At 44.1% G+C, this 20997-nt stretch overlaps 1 protein-coding gene across 5 annotated transcripts in view; it reads right to left on the reverse strand.

Annotated features, from left to right (window-relative positions):
- LOC144822995 (3-galactosyl-N-acetylglucosaminide 4-alpha-L-fucosyltransferase FUT3-like) overlaps nt 1–20997 on the reverse strand; it is a 1018227-nt gene that overhangs the window by 156287 nt on the left and 840943 nt on the right. For all 5 annotated transcript variants that reach the window (XM_078681091.1, XM_078681090.1, XM_078681093.1 and 2 more), the window contains one exon: nt 15785–15832. In XM_078681091.1, coding sequence (XP_078537217.1) covers nt 15785–15832 — 48 coding nt within the window. The remainder of the gene's footprint in view (nt 1–15784; nt 15833–20997) is intronic.

Consider the following 20997-nt stretch of genomic DNA (forward strand, 5'->3'; position numbering starts at 1 on the left):
ACACGTGTTGGCTTCAATGACTGCTGGGAATTTGTAGTACATAAATAAAGGAGATCTTTTTTCATTCACTTGTGGAAAGTCCTTAAAAACCTTAAGTCCTTAAAAACCTTTGTCTGATTTGAACAGGATACATTCGCCTTCGGACTCTGAGATTTTGATATATATTGCCGGGACATATTCTTACATAGAATATATGTTTGAATTTAATTCATTGTGACTACTAAGGGTGTGCTACAACTGTATTTTTTTATATGTTTTTGTGCATGCTCTTGTAACTTGCCAACAGCACCATGTGGTAGTTGCTGCTCTCAGTTATTTAAGCACCCCAATTTCTTACATTGTTGAACAAATATTCAAGCTTATATCAATTGCCAATTATACTGTTGCTTTTTCTTCTTGAGGTGTGGTTTATCTCTCTTGGGATTGCTACTACCAATTTTATATATTTTTGTACGTCCATATATATGCCTAAGGAATAGAATTTGAGGATTTTTTTAAAACAGGGCAAGGCGGGTGCATAACTCACCTCGTCAAGGCACCTATAAGGGCAGAATAAATTAACATCCGGAAATGCAAGAAAGAAAAAGAAGAGAAAGAAAACGTATAGTACAGATAGCCCCAATTAACATAATGCGTTAACTGTAGGGAGGATCAATCATGTAACTTAGTAGATGCAACAAGATGAGCCACCTATGTGCCACAAGTACACAATCATAACAAGCTAAAACATTCACTGTATAACAACCCATACTGTGATAAGGAAATTAAATATTAAAGGATACGTTAGTCGATCATAGATACCAACTCCTACTGCTTCACGCCTGTGCTTACTGTCCATGCGGTATCCTCGTCTGAATACAATCTATAAATATAGATACCGAAATTCTTTTGCTAAACTGCCGTATTGGCAGGTGTTCATACCCCCGAATCAGAAATCGGCAGGCATGTCCTTCTTAGAAGCATAAGTCCTGCCCCCCTGTACTCCTGTCACTATCCCAAATGTTGAAATGCAATACATTAAGATATCGTACCTCATAAGGCGTTGTTTCCTAGTAAAGGTTTTTGTTTGTAGTCGTCCTGTGTATTGCACTGGCACCAAATAAAAAAATAGCAGGTGTGATAAGTCCTGCCCAGCGAAATCCACAAATAAGAGACAGAAGAAGAAGCCCACGTTCACATGAAATCCTGCAAATAATCCATGACAATAATCGATGACCCATAAGTCAAAGGAATGTTCCTAATTGTCACTGCCATTTACGAATCATACCCGCACTGAGTCACAGAGCCTATAACACTAAAAATACACCCTCCACGATACATATTAGTAAACATCCTCAAAGCAGCTGCCAGGCCCCCCATTTCCCAAGCGGACCTCTCAGTTTGCATAAGTTGAGACAATAAAGCGATATATCAACTCCGTTTTCAAAGCATCATAAGGCCATTCCATAAATGTTCCGATTTCTAGGCCAACATCCCTATTTAATTAATAGATGCTTATGACGGCTGATACCCTTCCCAGACAGTGATCAGCATGCGGAAGGACCACCCAAAGCTGGTAGCCTTAGAGCCACTAATCAATTATCAGGCACTGTAGTATTTGCAAACAAGCCACGGCTCCAAACCCCTCAAATAAAGAGAGTTAAGTAACATACCACAACACCCAGAACGATAATCTAAGATACCAAGACTATTCCAAACAGCAGTCCGCTTACCTGGACGCCGTATGTGTAGTTCTCCTTTTCCGTGTACAGCCATAGCTGTTCTGCCACCAGTACAAATATACAGGGCTCCTCCGCTAACTGATTCGTGTCAGCCAATCGGCAATGAAGAGTCCCGGATGTGAGCATATTGCCTTTAACCTATCAGGGAATTAAAAGAGAAATGGCCGCCATTTCTTAGTGGTCTCGTCTGGCTTGAAACCAAGCAATATAAAGGTTATCTACTATGTGGTGAACCGAATCAAAGCGGGATCGGGTAATGCCACGATATTCCATATGAATAATAGTCAATATGTGACTGATTCACGAAATGTAGTGGCGGTCCCAGTCATAACAACAAATGCTCGTGAACAATCAGTCCTAATTGTACTATGGTGATTAAGTAATTAGAAAATCGTGACAGGTCACACAGGAGGACAACTACTACCCGGAATGAGAAGGGGGCAAATTTCCATATTCCGTGGTAGATATCTAACGGTCAACGTTAAAATAGGAGCCATATTGTCCTGGTACCGGCACAACCCACAAATTAAGTTTGAGATCCGTAACATTGCCATAAGATGGATAATAATGAGATCAAGCGAGATACAATGGTACCTCGGTAGCTCATATGTAGCGTAGTTATTCTGTCACTATTTTGCGAAATATAGTGACAGACCAGGTGGTAGCATTGAGTGTATTGAGAATACCCGGGCCCAGCTATACAATAATGGTAATGTACTTAAAAAGCTATAGCAGGTCGCAAGGGAGGACATATAATATCCGGAATAAGAAGCGGGCACCTCCCTCTACTGGATGAAAATGATGTAACGGAATACTCTAACATATGCGCCTAATAGTCCCGGAGATAATACACCCTACAAAATACGCTCGAGACCCGTGACACATGACGGCACCCTGCCCTAAAGATCCCGATATTGACAAAAATTCTGACAGTTACACCAAATCTGAAACACTGTAAGAAACCATCTACTGCCAATAAGGCCCGACAGATAAACTTGATTTAAACGGCAACCGAAAACATAATCAGGTTGATCTAAGAATGCTGCATAATCCAATACACATCAGTCCTGGAATGATAGTATGTCTATTAATAGCATGAGCTATATCCCAAAAAAGATGTGCATAAATCAAAACACATCAATGGTGAAAAAAACTAAAGTGGGGGGTGGTTTGGAGGAGAGGAGGAGGGAACAGGATGAAAGGCTCCTCATATTATTCATATGTATCTCGAAGATGCAGAAGTAAACATAGAGTGTATGCCTTGTGTGGTGCTGATATCAGCGGGGCAGCATTTAGGTGTCAATCCCAATGTAATAAGTCCACATCACCTAATATAGTACTAGAGTACAAAGGGACAACAGTAGATTCGGTTCCTGCGGCTCTGACGAGGGATACTGGCCTCAAACTTGGTGAGAGGACAGGGCAGGCCTCAAGGGATGTGGAAAACCACCATCACCTGTGTTGCTGAGACTTTTGGAGTCCGTGGGAGCCCAGGATCAGCAGACCGGTCAGCTTAGTTGGGGTGAGTGACTCCTTCACTTCAACAGAAATTCCTTCAGGTGTCTTGGATGCCCACTGGCCTTGGAAGGTTCTTGTATGGTGCACCGGCACGGACGTTACAGCAGATGAGCAGGGCGACAAGATCAGGAGCAGCATGAGTCGTCCTAGTTGCAACCTTGATGCTCAGAGCGAAGTCCAGAGTGCCCAGATGGTTGAAGAAGTAGTGTCAGAAATGTATCTTGTCTGAGGAAGAATCTGAGGACCCACCAACAGGTAAGCACTTAAATACCCTAAGGAAAGGGTTGGGACGATACAGGTGTCCCTCCCTAAGGAGGGATTAGACAAGGGGGAGGATACTCCCCTGTCCTTTGTCCAGGTTCATGCCAGAGCTCCCTGAACTGGTTTGAACTGGACTTTGCAGGGAGGGCATCAAGTGTGCCCTGCACGCAGACTATGTGGCACTGGCAAGCGCTCCCACCCTGCCCCAATACACTAAATCCTGTCTGGGAGCTAGTCACACCTCCCTGTGACAGGAAACCTATTGTTCTGCCTTCCTCTGTCCGTGCTTGGCTCAGTAGAAGGGCAGAAACATGTCTCTGGCCGGCAGCAGCCCTAGCTTGCTGTCTGGGTCTGAAAGACTCGTACTGGGAGCACCCAGGGTCTCCCAGAGGAGCTTTACGGTGCAGTTTGATAATAAACATGATAGGATGCGTTACAGCCAGTTTCGAGTTGGTCATCGTGTAATGACGTGGGGCCCCTCTATATGTCATATGGCTGTCTCCCTTACAACCCAGGAGAATGGACTCTGTAAGTTGTGGTTTTTGTCCTGCTCATGCAGGGGCATCCTCACACTTAGATCCAAGCACCCTACCTTCAGGATTAAAAGGCCTGCTCTATGGGTGACATAGGTTTTATCTGAAATCAAATAGGGATCTCACAAACAGAGTAATCTATTGGCTTAACAAACATAGACCGCTTCCCCCTGCCTCTAGGACAGAGATTTTAAATGTTAGAAGGGTTCCATGGGTGGGGCCAAGTGATAAAGATCTGGAGGGAGACTGTATCCTCATAAATTTTAGAGAAAACTGGGTTAAGGGCCTTATTTGTCGTGAACCAAGGTTTGGCAGACTGGGTGATATACAATGCATAGGTTTGGAATATTTTTACCCCAATTTAAAGCATGCACTTCCTTATCCACCCCAAAACTACCCAAGAATGAGATTTCAGGGTGAGGAATATCTTGGGTGGACACCAAATAACATACCCTTAAGAAATCGCTTTGAATCACTGATGGGGTTGGAGGATATAGACTGACTACCAACTAGCCAAAAGCCTGCCAAACGGTGTGGTGAAGTGGGTAGTTTCTTAGTGGAACAAATGACTGAAAGGTTGAGGGGAAACACTGATGAGATGACACTAACTTGTATTGTGACGAATGAAAATCCTGTTGAGGTGGAAGTTTGTGACACTGTAAATTGTATGTTAAATTTGCCCGATATCAGGCCGGATGTGGCCATGCATATAGATCCTTTGGGTGACTCGCCGGGGGTAATTGGGCTTCGCCTAATCTCGTGGAACATTGCAGGTCTCTCTAGGAGGTTACCGGATGATGCATGGTTGAACTATGTAGGAATCCATGATATTGTGTGTCTCCAGGAGACATGGAGTAGAACTGATCAGGCCCCTAATGGTTTTCAATCCTTCAATGTATTAGCTGTGCCATCACAGGCAGGCAGGGCAAAAGGTGGTATTATGACCGCCATTTCCCTTAAATGGAGTAATTTAAAAACATCTAGTATAGTGGATATGCCCTGGTACCAATTACTTTTGTTACAATCCCTGTTTCCTGTACCCCTGTTGTTGATCAATTGGTATTACAATATCTTTGATAACCATGACACTGCTGTAATTGTGAATCTCCAGGAGGATATATCCAAGGCACGAAGTAATTTACCTTCATTATTTATTTTATGGGTTGGGGATTTTAACTGTTCTTTGTGTAAATTTGGTGGGTCAAATGTTTGTGGTCTGGTTGATCTAAATGATCACCCTATGCAACATTTTAAGCATACACCCCAGGGTGATGCGTTAAATAACATTATTGTCATCAATGACTTATGCATATTGGAATCATGGGTTGCCCCAAACTCATGTCCAATACCAACTTTCCAAGGAACTGGAGGTTCTATGAGTGTTATTGATTTCGCTATTGTATCTAGTAGTCATTTACATCACATTGATAAATTTGAGACGCATGTAAATCCGGTGAGCGATCATAACCCTTTAATTTGAACCTTGTGCCCTCCTGCTATTGCAAGACATCCAACCTGGGATCAACCGATAACATACAACAGGAATGAAGGAGTCACCCTGAAGTGGGAGAAAGTAGATGCAACTGGGTTGGAGGTAGAGATCTTAAATTCTAATAGCTCTGAAATTGAGCTTTGTTTATCACCAACAACAGACCCAGAGAATACAATTGGAAACTTTGAAATTTTGTATGGGAATGTGGCAGAACATCTTAAAAAACCACTGGCCTCTAAACAGTCTAAGGGCTTTAAATGGTGTGATGCTGTTTGTTCCGCAGCTCAAAAATTGCTAAAAAGGGCTTTGCACCAAAAACCTAGGAATAAGGAGTTGGTAAGAACTGCAAGAAGCACCTATAAAGAGGCAATTAAAAAACGAAAGCTGGATCTAAAAAGGCTAGCTTGGGATGACTTAGAGAAAGCCTCAGACTTAAAAGATAGTAGGCTTTTTTGGGAGGTCATAAACTGTCCTTTCCTCTCAAATGATGGTAAGGATAATATGGTAATGCAGATAACGGCCGAGACATGGGAAGCCCATTATGGGAACATTTTTAACCCTAAGTCTATTCCCCTTATAGATTTGCAGGATAAAATAAGGGATGGGGACATCTCGGTCACAGCTTCCCTGCTTAGTTCTTCGCTCACTCTCTCGGAAGTGGAGGAGGCTTTGAGGAAAGGTGTTTGACTAAAAGCCCCTGGCCCGGATGCGGTGCCGCTGGACTTTTTCAAACATAATACTGTCCTATGGGCCACATTACTTTTGAATGTTTTTAAAGCAGCTATTGTTGGTCGCATTCCCCTATCTTGGAAGGAGGCCGTGGTGGTGCCAATTTTTAAGAAGGGGGATAAGTGCGACCCACGTTGCTATCGCCCAATATCACTAATTGATGCATCATGCAAGCTATTGGGTAGGATAATCTTGGCCAGATTGGAGACTTGGGCAGATTCTGCGGGCCTAATTGTAAATTCCCAATATGGGTTTAGGAGAGGAAAGGGAACGACCGAACAGTGCGTAAACTTGGCACTAATTATGGGTAAGTACATGAAGGCTAGGGCTTCTTCCATCCACCTGGCCTTCATGGACTTATCCAGTGCTTTTGACACTGTTTGCAGAAATAAACTCTGGCAGATGATGGAGGACATGGGTTTTGAAGAACCCTTGGTTACCCTGCTCCGTAGATTACACGCGGCCACAACTGTGGCCATAAGATTTGGGCCGGGGGGGAAAAAACAAAATCCATCCCCTGGACAAGGTTGCATTTTAGCACCTTTTTTGTTTTTAGTATACACCAATGGCCTGGAAAAGTTTTTGTTGGAACATTGCACGGATTTCCCAAAAGTAAACGGCAAGAAGATACCTATGCTATCTTATGCCGACGATACGGTACTAATGACTCTTACAGCTAACAGCATGCAGACCTGTTTGGATGCATTTAACAACTTTATGCTGGACCTGGACCTAAAGGTAAACTTTGCAAAATCTTTTGCAATGGTCTGTGGTCCCAAAGGGACAAAAACCCGTAAGTTCATGGTAATGAATTCCACCATTGATAAAATCGAAAATTTCAATTACCTGGGAAATTTATTTAATAACAAACTGAGCTGGGTTCCTTTGATGAAGGCGTGTGTACAAAGCACTAGCCGATCAATTGAGGGTCTATTTCGTTTTTGTAGCAAATTAGGACAAAAACCAGTCCCACAGGTAAAAACTTTGTATAGAGCAAAGTGCTTATCAGTGGCAACCTATGGGGCAGGGGTATGGGGGACAGAAAACCCACCTATGATCCAGGTAATGGAAAATAAATTCTTAAAACGCTTGTTAGCAGTCCCACTAGGTTCATCTAACAGTTTTTGCCATACTGAGATGGGATTGGAATATGTGTCTGACATCATCCGCGTTTCCCCTCTAATATTATGGGGTAAAGTATGGTTATCAGAAGATCTACAGCTCTCAAAAGATATCCTTCGGGATTGTAAAAATCTTGAACATGCAATGCAGATTCCATGGCTTTCATATGTCAGTGATACTCTGCATACAATTGGTCTGGGCCATTTTATGATAATCCCGAAAATATGCAGGGGGATATAAAACAAATAATTAAATCAAGTTACCGTAATAGCTTAAATATGTCACATTTAGACCAGCCTACAGATTGCTTGGGTAAATCGAAAGTCCAATTTTATTTAACGTTCACTACCCATGTGCAATGGCGTTTTTATTTGACAAGATTTAGATTAAATACACTCCATTTTCTTTTTGCCTTCCCAAAACAAGGGGGTTGGTGTGAGAGGCTACCCCCTTGCCCTTGTGATGACAAAACTAGTCAAAATGGCATCCATCTTGTTCTTTTTTGTCCTCTTTATAAGGAACCAAGAATTAGGTTTATTAAGCCTATTCTAAAAAACCGGCGACCATGTAATTATAAAGAGGGTTATGATTATTTGTTGTCATTATCCTCACCTGGAGTATGTTCTGCCTTGCTAAGTTTCATACGATTGTCATTGCAACTTAGGAAACGGTACTGCTAGTTTGTCTGGTTAATACCGTTCTTTCTCAGCCATTTGCATAAAATGAATTACAACTTTATCCTTTGGTATAGGGTGTGATTAATTGAAAAATGATTTATAAGATTTGTATAAACTTCATTTTGGAAATTTTTATTTTTAGATTTTAAAATGTGTAAACTGTAATACGAATTATTCTGATTTATTGATGTTAATATGTTCTTGTTTTTCTTTTTAAACTAAGGTCTGTATACATTTGTGATTCTATCATTTTGAATCGAATAAAGTTTATGAATCGAATCAAATCGAATCGAATCGACATAGGTTTTAAGTGCAGTGACCTTAGATATAGGCAAACCTATATCTTTAGTAAGTGGTGCTTGCACCAGCTTACAAGGGATGCAATAGCAGGCCTGTAGTTACAAATTGATTGGTCTCCCATGGGTGGCATAATACATGCTTCAGCCAATGGGGGACCCCGGTATCGCTATGCCCTGGGTACCTTAGTACCATATATGAGGGGCGGATAAAGTTGTACCAGTGTCCAATCTGCGATGTACCTAAGTACTTACCAAACCATTTTAAGGGAGAAAGCACAGAGACTGAGGTCCTAATTAGAAGGATCCCAGTCAGACTTGTCAGAATAGCATTACATCAAGCAGAAAGTGGGGTAACCATGAAACAAGATCCTACTTTCATACACGACTCATCGCCAGTAATAAGCTCATGACAGTTGCTCATTTAAGCTGTTTTTTTATTAGTCATGGTACATCATCAAACCCTCCGGTAAGCAACACAGTCCCAACCGTCTTCCATCCAGTCACCCAACCGTCTGCCACCCAAACTCCACACATGACATTGTCATGCTTCCGATTCTATTACCAGTGACATAACTGGGCCACAAGTATAGAGTTAATAAAAAGGTTAAACAGAACATAGCACTTACCCAGAATCCTCCTGTTATTTCTAAGTACCAAAAGTAATGAGGTGGGTAGGACCTATAATGACTGTGAATAGGATGTGTAGGACTAAGAGCAAAGAGAAATACTTGTAAATAATCGGAACATTACCCCTACGTCCCTCATCCTCATCTCAGTCATTAAAAATTGATGTATACCAAATCATATACCTTTGACACAGGAAAAATAGAAACTCATTGACAATAGTGTGCACACTCAATGATTTCATGTACAGTACAGTGAGAAACAATCAGGATTAAGATTTCTCCAAAACAGACTTCAAAACTTCAATACCAAAATTTGCATTGTGGTCCATCACATTATTCTGTCTATAATGTCTGACAAAGGGAGAGTCCAAAGTCCAAGAATTATCCCTACAATTCTCATAAACAGAGACACCCTGTAATTCCACCCAGGAAGTAGCCATGCATCTAGTACATCTGCCTTGAACTAAGCCACCCTCATAGGATCCATTAACAACCTGTAAGATAGTAGCTTTCAACCATTGACTCAAAGTAATCTTGGTTGCCTTTCTTCCTTTTCCTGCTTGACCAAAAGTTACAAACAGATAGTCTGACTTACTGAAAGGCTGTGACCTGTTAAGGAAAATGTAAGGAGCCCTTTTAGTGTCCAGCAAATGAAGGGAAGTTTCTTCCTGAGTGCAAGGAGAAGGAACACAATTAAGGATGACCTCCTGTGACCTGTGGAAAGAGGAATTAACTTTGGGTAAGAAAGAAGGATCTGGTCTCAAAATCACCCCATCATCAAAAAACCTAAGGAAAGGTGGTTGACAGAGCAAAACCGTAAGTTCACCAAACCTATGAGCAGAGGTGATCGCAGCCAAGAAAATCCCCTTATGTGAAAGAAACTTCAAATCTACTTCCTCTAAGGCAGAGGTCTTCAATCTGTGGGGCGTTACCCCTTGGGGGGCGTGGAGGCCTGGGAAGGGGGTTACGCATTCCCCAGCTCCACTTGTAACACCCTAGATTCTAGGTTGTTATAAATGCTCAAATAAATACATTGGCTCGCGGTTTTTATAGCTTGTTAAAGCTTACGTTCATTTATTCATTGATGAATCTCTGATCTGGAGACCAACACACACATCTATAGAGGCAGCCAAACATACCAGTGCCCTTGCACATTAACCAGTATACATACAGACACTGGTGCACACAGGACCATCAGCATTTAGGCACCCACGTGCACAGGTAAATAAGCGACCAAAAAGAATGCAGGCACTCAGAGAAATAAACAAAGAAATACTCATGTACACAGTCCGCATGTAGGCACCCATGACAGACCAGGCACACTGATCAGTAGACATACAGAAACCCTTGCACACACACTACCATACACACACACCTTTGAACATAGGCCCAGAGACACACACGTTCCAATGCACACACACTAACAGATAGGCACCGATGCACACGGATCGTGGTTACCCAAAGGCCTCCCAGTGCTAGAACACTCTATAACATCAACATTTCACCTGATACACATACAGGCACCAAGCAGAGAGAACAATAGACATACATAAAACCGATGTACACAGACTAACACACAGGCATCCAACCACAGAGAACAATAGACACACAGGCTTCAAATTCCCAGTAGCATAATGAAATCAATAAAACAAACTGGCAAAACATAGAGGCCCTGGAGGCTGCACAGGGCGTGCTTCCACATTACAGGCTAAGCTCATAGATAAACGTCACTTGTCTCATTTAACGCCTTAACGGCGGCCACGATTTTGCGGAAGTGCAGCACTTCCGCAAAACGGACGGGGCCGCGTCGGCCATTGGCTGACGGCAGCACTTGGGAGGCAGTGCTGCCGTCGGCCAATGGCCGACAGCAGCACGGAACGGGTTAAAGTGCCTTCTCAGTGAGGGAAATGTATAAATAAACACAGGCTTTTGGAATGGAGTTAAATACACTATCCAGCTGCACCTCTCAGGATGTAGGGAAGGGAGAGATAAGAGGACATGGACGCCAGCCTGGCTCTAATAGGCTCACCAGTGGCATGTGAGTTGTAGGCCTGGTGAGGCACGTTACTCTTCGATCTGTTATGATAAGTGGTTGTTGTGTTCATTAGGATGGCTGGTCCACGTAGACCTGGTGGGGCATGCTAATCTTTGATCTCATAGAATAAGTGGTTGTTGTGGTCATTAGGATGGCTGGTCCACGCAAGCCCGGTGAGGCACGATACCCTCATTCATATTAGACCTTCTATAAATTTCCCTTTCATTTCTCCTCGTTTTTTCCTCTTTCCGTGTGTGCTGCATTCTGCAGCTCACATCGAAAGAGGAAAAAGCCTCTCAGGATTGTTTTTTGAAGGAAGGTGCTCCTTCCTGTACAAAAATAATCCTGTCTATGTTGGTGCTAAGCAGCAATTTATGCGCCAACGCAAAGGAAAAGGACAGGAATGCACTGTATTGCATAAATACTGTGCATTCCTGTCCTTTGACATTTGCACAGGGCAGAGCAGCAGGTAGACTTGCAGCACTGCCCTACGCCAATTCCTCATAAATAAGGCCCTTTGTTTTTAGCTACACCTTTGACTACACCCCCACGCTCACTGACCTTTGGTTTGCTAAACACTGTTTAATATTATTTCCCCACCGTAAAAATGATTTGCAGTGGGAATAGGGGGGGGGGGTTTGGTTGTCGATAGTTATCTATGATGAGGAGCGCCAGGTTCTAGATATTTTTGCCAGAAGGGGGTTCCTTACGCCTAAAAACTTTTGACACGGGGGTCTCGGCATCAAAACGTTTGAAGACCTCTGCTCTAAGGGCTCAAAAGGAGAAGCCTGAAGTGATCTGAGAACTGAAGGGAGATCTCAAGAAGGAGAAGAAGACTTGGTCTTGAGATTGAAAAACTTATTGAAGACTCTATTGACGAGGGAATCAATTTATCTGCACGATTCAGAGAAATCTTTAAAAGATTCAATCGTTAACCAATGTAATTTAAGTTAGAAAGAGATTGATTAAGCTGGAACCATTTCACCAAGAATTGTAACACCGTAGAATAAGGACATAGGGTGGGGAAAGAACATGCACAGAACACAATTTGTAAAATGCGACCCAATGTCTAGAGTAGGCTTTCAAAGTATTTTGGAACATCTGAACGAATTGAGGAGGAAGACGCTTACTCATTAAGGTCAACATTTCAACCTCCAGATTGACAGAACGAGGTTAAGAGGAGTAGGAAAGAGTGACTTGATGGGAAAAGGAACTGGGAGAGAGATTGCAATTCTGACCAGGTTTTGGAACCATGGTCAACATGGGCAAATAGGGAACAATTAAGATCACATTCACTTTCTCATGCTAGATCTTTGACAATGTCTTCATGGTCAGGGGAAAGGGAAGAAAGGCATAAAGAAGTTTATGGGGTCCAACTTATGAGCAGAACGTTTGTTCCCCCAGTTCATATCTGCTGGAACAGGACTACTACATTGTCCTTTAAAGCAAAGAGTTCCAAAAAGGAGGGTTCTGGACCTTTTGCATAGTTGATTGAAGACTCTCAAGGGATAGGACCAGGTTCATTGAGAAAGGAAAAGTTCTGCTGAGTGTCTACGTGAAAATTATCTTTTTTCTTGATGAGGATTGCCGACAAACTCAATTTGTTCATCTCTGCCCAAAAACCTATTGCAATAGCAATCCGATTCAAGGTCTTTGATCTGGTGTTTACCTAATGATTGATAAAAGGTACGGAGAGAGACCATATTGTCTGTTCTTATTAGAGCATTCTTCTGGAAGATCATATCCCTGAATATGAATTGTTGTGAGCTCCCTCCACTTGGATGACCTCTGCTCCAAAAGGGACCATTTCTGCTGATACAACTGGGTTAGGAATGTTGCTCCCTAACCAATTTTACTAGCATCTATAGTGAGTGTGTCCTGCTTCACCTGACTGGATAAGAGAACGGAATAATCGAAGGGCTGAACCAGTGGAGAATAAAATCTGTATAGGTGCCACAGGAAGGAGTGCAGATAAATACATGCCCATTGAACCATGAAGACATAAGCTGTCATGTGTCCCTGAACCTCCAGACACAACCTGACTGGAACCTTCTACTTGGAGAGAAGAAGGGAAATTAGGCTTTGAAGGCATATGATCCTTTTCCTCAGAAGGAATATTTTTCCCGGACCCCACCTCTGTGTTGTTAAAGATGGCCCCTATGAACTTGATTTCCCTTGATAGTATTAGTTGACACCTTAAAATATTGAACAGAAGCTCTAACCTGCTCATTACTGCCATAGTGGTCTCCAGAAACCTTAATATCTCATAGATAAAAGGGGCTAGAAGCAACCAATTGTAGAGATATGAGAAGACGGGATTCTCATCAGATGTAGGTGTGCAATTGCCGGAGCCATCATCTTTATAAAGACTCTGTGGGCTGATTTGATCCCAAAAGGAAGTACTGTGAATTGGCAGTGCCGGCCTTCCATTTCGAACCTCAGAAATTGCCAATCCTTCTTTCCACTGCAATATGAAGATAAGGTCAAACATAATTGTGAAACTTCAAGATGGAATTAAAGCAGTTGTTCTCTGCAAAGTCTTCATCTTCAACGTGATGTCCAGGATAAACTGAATGAGGTTCTTTAGGCTGTCACTAGAGGGAAGCTTCTGGATGCTTTCCAGACCAGGAAGAAAATCAAGTAAATGCCCAGACCTCTCTCCTTCTTTGGGACTGGAGAAATAGACTTTTTCTTCATAAAAGTAGCAATCCCCTGCATGAAGGTCTGCCGCTTGAAAGGATCCCTAGGCATTGTTGTTAGAATGGAGACCAGGGGCCAGATGTAGGTCGCCCAATACTGGTCGTTAACGGCCGAAATTACCAAATTTCGGCCGTTACTGACCAGTATTTGGCATTTGGAATGTAGGTGGCATGATTGTAGGATTCGGTATTTTACTGAATCGGTAACTTAAGGAATCGGTAAATTACCGAATTCTTAACATACCGATTCGGTAAATTACCAAATCCGTAATGTAGAGAGCACTCAAGTGAGTGCATTCCTCAGTTAGGGATTCGTTATTTACCACCAACTACAAGTTGGTGGTAAATAACGAAAACCTTTGAAAAAGCAATGGTTTGCTTTTCTAACAGTGCGATGTGTCAGACATACATGCCCTTAGGGAATGTATGTGTGCCACATGTGCACCCATGCACTATTCAGGGGTGCAACAGGGGGTCAATGTAACACCCTGCCACCCTTGAATGTGTTCCCCATTTTACCGAATCGGTATTCACCGATTCGGTAATTCCCATTCATTCCTATGGGCCTCCAGGCCCATAGGAATGAATGGGAATTACCGAATCGGTAAATACCGATTCTTAATTACCGAATCCTACCAATTCGGTAGAATTTACCGAATAATTAGCTACATCCCATTTACCGATTCTTAAATACCGAATCTGTAAAATTCGGTATTAAGGAATCGGTAAATGGGAATTACCTACATCTGGCCCCAAAACTCAGTCTGATAACCGGATCTAACAACATGAAAAATCATCTGTCTGATGTTTTCGACCTCCAACCGGTGATGTTTGCATAGATTCAACATAGTAAGGAATTGCTGGAACTAGTACTTTCTGGTTGGCTGAGGCAGTGCCCAAACCAGGCAGAATCTACTACTCCTGTCAGGGTTAGGTGATTACACTCACTGTATAACCTGCGTTCACTTTTGAGTACCTTGTCACTGAGCAGTTAGGCTTATGACAGAGGCAATGTGTAAAGCATTGGCAGAGCACTCTCATACAATACACTGAGCATCATAAAAGGGATTTCACACGTGGTGTATGTGAATATGCATTGCATTTCACACACACATTAATTAACACAACATGAACATGTGTATTTCTGGGCATACATCACATGCAGTAATAGGCCAACAGTACTTAAAATAACATTAGTAATATACACACTTGGGAAAAATCCTATTTCACCACATCCCGCTTATGCAGGCCGATACGTTGTTAGAACTGGGCCCACCATGGCAACTAACACAATTCAAATCAACACATTTCTTGGGTGCACCCCAGGTTACAACTATATAAGGAATCAGAACCCACAGGAATCTATAACACTTTTCAGCAGCACCATGGGCTAAGGCCACATAGGTAAAACCAATGTCATAATGGAGTATTTGTTAGCGAATGAAACAAACTATCAGGGACCTGTCTCTATTGTCCAACCTCCATTGCACCGAGGCCCATTAGGCAAAGAAAATGGTAGGGTCATGTAAAAATAGACGAAATGTTGGGTTCATATAAAAACAGATGTTCAGTCATTACTCATCCAGAGCTCCTGCATGCTGGTTTGTAGTTCCCTATTAATGTATGGTGTATTATGTCCATACTTCTATGTTACCCTTACTGTTTATGTGCCCACGTTCCAATACATTGGGTAAGGCCAAAATATGATTTATGTTTCAATTGTTTCCGTTTGCCATGTACCCACATTTCAAGAATGTGCTGAGCACAGCAGATGTGCACTCACTCAGAAGGCTGTAAGCACCTTGTGCAGTAAGAACCCTCCTGCCGTGAGCCATCACCCAAGTCAGGTGCTAAGTGCACGCGGAAGACCTCCTGCATGACGTTGGGCACGGCTGTGGCGGGTCTATTTAAACTGTGCCTAGGCTAAAAGCATGCTTTGCCGCAAGACTCTGCGTACTGGTTTCCTTCCCCAGTGCCTTTCAGCAGCTGTTTCCAACCTTTGCATCAGCAGCTCATCTTGACAGGCCTCCTTACACACAGTGCTCTCCCAACGCTTCAGATCAGACACTCACCTGGATCGACCATCTGCTCCTTCTCCCTTCGTCGCCCATCACAGGTACCTGTAAAGGAAAAGGAAGATAAATTACTATGCACTAAAGTTACTCTTAAAAACAAAGCTTAACAATGCACAATTGCTTTCTCTGCTTGACATTTGGCCCATTTGATAACTAGACATTGGCACAAAAGGAGTGAAAGCACATTTTGACATTTTACTGGCGCATTTTCTCCTGTGAGAAACAGGACACCGTGCTTTTCCCTCAAAAGAGAAATAAGATCACAAAATTTAATACAAGGTAGTAACTGGTGTAGATTAGAACTGTGTATGTCTAACTAGTGTACTGGAGTGTGTTGTTCTATATCTCATGCCTTTTGCTTCCTGAAACCCTAGATGCATAACCCTTGTGTTACTTGAGCAGTTGTTCCCAAGAGCTTCCGACCTCTACTCATCCTCTCGTGCCTTCCTTTTGAACTCTATCCCAACTCAGCCTGGTGCATGAATACACCAGTATCTATGTTCACTTCACTATGGGAAAGAGTGGGGGCAGAAAACAAAACAAATAAAAAGCTAAGCCAGAAGGGAAACCAATAAGTCATACACAATCCTTCTTGTGTTTTACGCAAGTCGACAACTCGGCAGGGAATCCATACACCAACCCACAACACCCCTTCTACCTTTAATGATCAGACCACTAGCTTGTGCATTATAAGTATAAATGGCAAAAAAATCTGTGAATTCGCAGATTTCCCCGTGAAATTGCGGATTTTTTTGCAATTGCACTATACTCAACTGGAGTACTTTCTACTGGCTAATAAGTAAGTGCTACCTCCTTGGGTAAATGTATCGTGCTTTTCCTACACTACAGCAGCGTAAAGGCCCAGAAGAGTTGTCTCCAGTGACCCCGTGTGTCTGTAACTTTGCCACTGCGCCCATAGGCGCCGAGGTCCCTCGAGTGAGCTGTCCAGCACAGTGGGGGAAAGGGCGGGAAGAGGTTGCATAGCCTAGTGTGTGTGGGGCCGGGCTTCTGTGCGAGTTCACATGCCTCTTGTTTATAAAGGTCAGAGACCAATCAGAGCAGCAGATGAGGAGAAAGCAGTAAGTGCTACCTCGTTGGGTAAATGAAATGTATCGTGCTTTTCCTATACTACAGCTGCGTAAAGGTCCAGAAGAGTTGTCTCCAGTGACCCCGTGTGTCTGTAACTTTGCCACCGGGCCCATAGGCGCAGAGGTCCCTCGAGTGAGCTGTCCATCACAGTGAGGGAAAAGGCGGGAAGAGGTTGCATAGCCTAGTGTGTGTGGGGCCGGGCTTCTGTGCGAGTTCACATGCCTCTGGTTTAGAAAGGTCAGAGACCGATCAGCGCAGCAGATGAGGAGAAAGCAGTAAGTGCTACCTCGTTGGGTAAATGTATTGTGCTTTTCCTACACTACAGCTGCAGAAGAGTTGTCCCCAGTGACCCCGTGTGTCTGTAACTTTGCCACCGCGCCCATAGGCGCCGAGGTCCCTTGAGTGAGGAGTCCATCACAGTGGGGGAAAGGGTGGGAAGATCTTGCATAGCCTAGTGTGTGTGGGGCCGGGCTTCTGTGCGAGTTCACATGCCTCTTGTTTATAAAGGTCAGAGACCGATCAGCGCAGCAGATGAAGAGAAAGCAGTAAGTGCTACCTCGTTGGGTAAATGTATCGTGCTTTTCCTACACTACAGCTGCAGAAGAGTTGTCTCCAGTGACCCCGTGTGTCTGTAACTTTGCCACCGCGCCCATAGGCGCCGAGGTCCCTCGAGTGAGCTGTCCATCACAGTGGGGGAAAGGGTGGGAAGAGGTTGCATAGCCTAGTGTGTGTGGGGCCGGGCTTCTGTGCGAGTTCACATGCCTCTTGTTTATAAAGGTCAGAGACCTATCAGCGCAGCAGATGAGGAAAAAGCAGTAAGTGCTACCTCGTTGGGTAAATGTATCGTGCTTTTCCTACACTACAGCTGCACAAGAGTTGTCTCCAGTGACCCTGTGTGTCTGTAACTTTGCCACCACGCCCATAGGCGCCGAGGTCCCTCGAATGAGCTGTCCATCACAGTGGGGAAAAGGGCGGGAAGAGGTTGCATAGCCTAGTGTGTGTGGGGCCGGGCTTCTGTGCGAGTTCACATGCCTCTTGTTTATAAAGGTCAGAGACCGATCAGTGCAGCAGATGAGGAGAAAGCAGCCTCCTGGTCACTGGAAGTACAGGGGGGATTGCGCTCAAGAAACTCGTGGATGCCTAGACCTCCATCACGGATTACAGCTATTTGTAGACAGTAGATTTGGGGAGAAAGCACACCTGCCTAGCATCGACCGTGCTCACTAGATTCTTGGGCTGATTATAATAATAATTTGTTACTGAATTTGAGCTTCAACTCGGGCACCTGCTTGATTTATATCAGTAAGTGCTTCCTGCTGAGGTTAAATTTTTGTGACAGGAGCCTCGTTGCCTAATTGTAACTATTCTCTGACCCTGCTTCGAGCGTCAGAGCATGGTCAGAGAATAGTTGCAAGTAGGCAACCAGGCGCCGCTCAGGAAGCACTTACAGGGTTACAGCAGGTGCCCAAGTTAAAGTTAATTTCTTTGTAACCCTTTTGTAAATGGTTACAAAGAAATTAGCTTCAACTTAGGCACCTGCTGTAACCCTGTAAGTGCTTCCTGAACAAAATTCGTCCCAATCGCGGATTCGCGGATTTTGCCGCAATTTCGCGAGATTCCCGGATTGTGAAATTGGGCAAAATCTGCAAATTCCGCGAGCAGAACGAGTTTTCGGCCCATACTTATTAACCTTAACTTGTAGGTTCGTTCAAGAAGTGGGATTGCTTCCATATCATCTCTGCAAAACCTCGCATCTCTCCAGGTAAGAGACTGTGACCAGTATTGACACAAACAAGTAGAACAACACAGCTGCGCAGTGCAACTAGTAGCGGGCTGTTCTCATGCAGCACACTCTCCCGCACTTACATAGGATATCGGCAAGCACGTAGTATAAAACACACTTGCACAAACACACACCCACACAAACACACACACACACACACACTCTAAATCGTAAAGCAGTGCAAATGATATTGGGTAGGCCAGTTGATAATATGAATGTGGACGGTGTAGCACAATCCTTTCCACACCTCTCAGTTAGCCCGCCAGTACTTTCCCCACAAGTTAGAGTAAAAAAGTCCCACCCCTTATTATACCAATTTAAGGCCCGAGTCACACATTGCTGCCCAAGGGGGTAGGCTGTAGTAACTATCAGAGTAACCAAGCAACAGTCAATACATGGGGGGGTTGGCCACCACTCAAGAAGTTCGCACACTTTATGCAGAGTAGAAATAGCCTAGGGGCTGTCCCAGTTCAATCAAGCGGTCCCTCAATTCGTCTTCTGGCATCAGCCCATTTCTGCGAAGCACAATCCACTTCTGATTGCTCTCTGAAGTGTTCCCCAGTCACCTACTCTCCCCACCCGGACCCGATCTGGGCGAAACTACCTGGTAATACAAAGTCTTCAAGCCAGGTGACGAGAGGGCAGTTGATTCGCGCACTGAAGGTAAGATGGAACACTCAGTGAATGGGAGGTGCAGCGGTCTCCTACCCCATGGAAAGTGATACACAACTTCTGGTGCATGTTGATCAGAGTTGCACGAGACAATCCGGTCACAATGAACCACAAGTTGGTTTCTCCGTGCCTCCCTGGAAATGAGTCACAAAGTCTGGTGCATGATGATACAAGTTGTACTAGACAATCTAGTCCCACACACACTCGTAGGTTCAGTAGTACGAGGTAGAATAAGGCACTACTACGGATGCACCCTCCCTCTGAGGGTTGCAACCTGTGAATTTGACACCGCACGCAATGAGCATGCAGTCGATGTGTCGCACAAGAAGATGCAGCACATACGGTGAATCGAGCCCGCTGAGTCCTGCAGCCGGTGATTCCGCTCACCACCAATGAGACGCTTGTGCATGATGAACCCCTACGATTAAGGAGCCATACTCTTTAGATGTGGGCACTGTTTGGGGGCTCCATACAAGGCAATCCAATCTCCTGGGGCAATACTTAGTTTCATGCTTATACCGCGCTGCAGTAAGGACCCAGCAGATGAGGTAGGCGTTTGAGTGGGCACCACTCTCCAGGTGAAATACGCCAACAGTTTAGGTTCCTCATGGGAAGTCTTTGATGACCCTGAGATCTCCATAAAGAACAGGGAGCAAGTCAACATGCCATAGGAGAACACACTTCAGGGTGTAACACAGCAGCAGGTAGTCAGCCCAGGTCAGCCACTATTCTGGCAGGGTGCACTGTCCCTTACAATGACAGTCTCATCCTTGTGTGAAACAGATTCCACTGGCAGTGTGCACCACGCAGTTCAGGATGTCTGGCCCCACGTCCCCACAAGTGTATCTCTGCCCTGCTGAAGTATGGTATCAGTAGTTATACTGTAGTGCCTTTGAAGTTGCGGGTGGTTCAGAGGGTCCCCTTTGAACCATAGATGTCTTCCCTAAATTTCAGTCCTGTCTGCCATGAGGCTTTAGAATGCAGATCTTAATCTTTAGTGGGGCCATGATTTGGCTTCCCAGAGGCCAAGTGTCAAAGCCTTTCTACCCACTCTATCCAGCCATGTCCTCAAACCGCAGAGGTCTGACACTTTATTACCTGGGCAGGGAACGCACGTGTAACTGTCCAGCCTTTCACCTACCACCGGCTCCACCTCCTCCCCCACCCTCCTCGGGGCTCACCCTGAGGTTGCTCTAGTGCCAGTGAAAGCCACCCTCAGCATTGGCCAATGATTTAGAAAGGCCAACTTGAAAATAAGTGCAAATGCGCACAACGAGGCCTGCAATGGCAGGCTTGAGACATGTTTAAGAATACCACGAAGCTTCTTCCTGCTGTAAGCTACAACTGTAGTTTACAAGTTATTTAGCATTTCCCCCATGCAGACCCATGGGAAGAGCAGACCTCATAGGTAGGAAAAACCCACATGGGAATTATTCACTACCTGGAAGGGAACACACATGTGATTCTGCCCTCCTTTTCCCCTACCACTTGCCCTACCCCGCAGGGATTACCCTTAGGTTATCCTAGTGGTAGTGAACTCTGCATTGACTAATGATTTAGAAATTCCAGCCTCAGCATAAGTGCAACTGTGCACACACAGTTCTGCAATGGAAGGCTTGAGACATTTTTGAAAGGCTATTCTTGTGGGTGGCACAATCAGTACTGC

Source organism: Lissotriton helveticus, chromosome 3_1 (genome assembly GCF_964261635.1).
Source record: "Lissotriton helveticus chromosome 3_1, aLisHel1.1, whole genome shotgun sequence".
Classification (NCBI taxonomy): domain Eukaryota; kingdom Metazoa; phylum Chordata; class Amphibia; order Caudata; family Salamandridae; genus Lissotriton; species Lissotriton helveticus.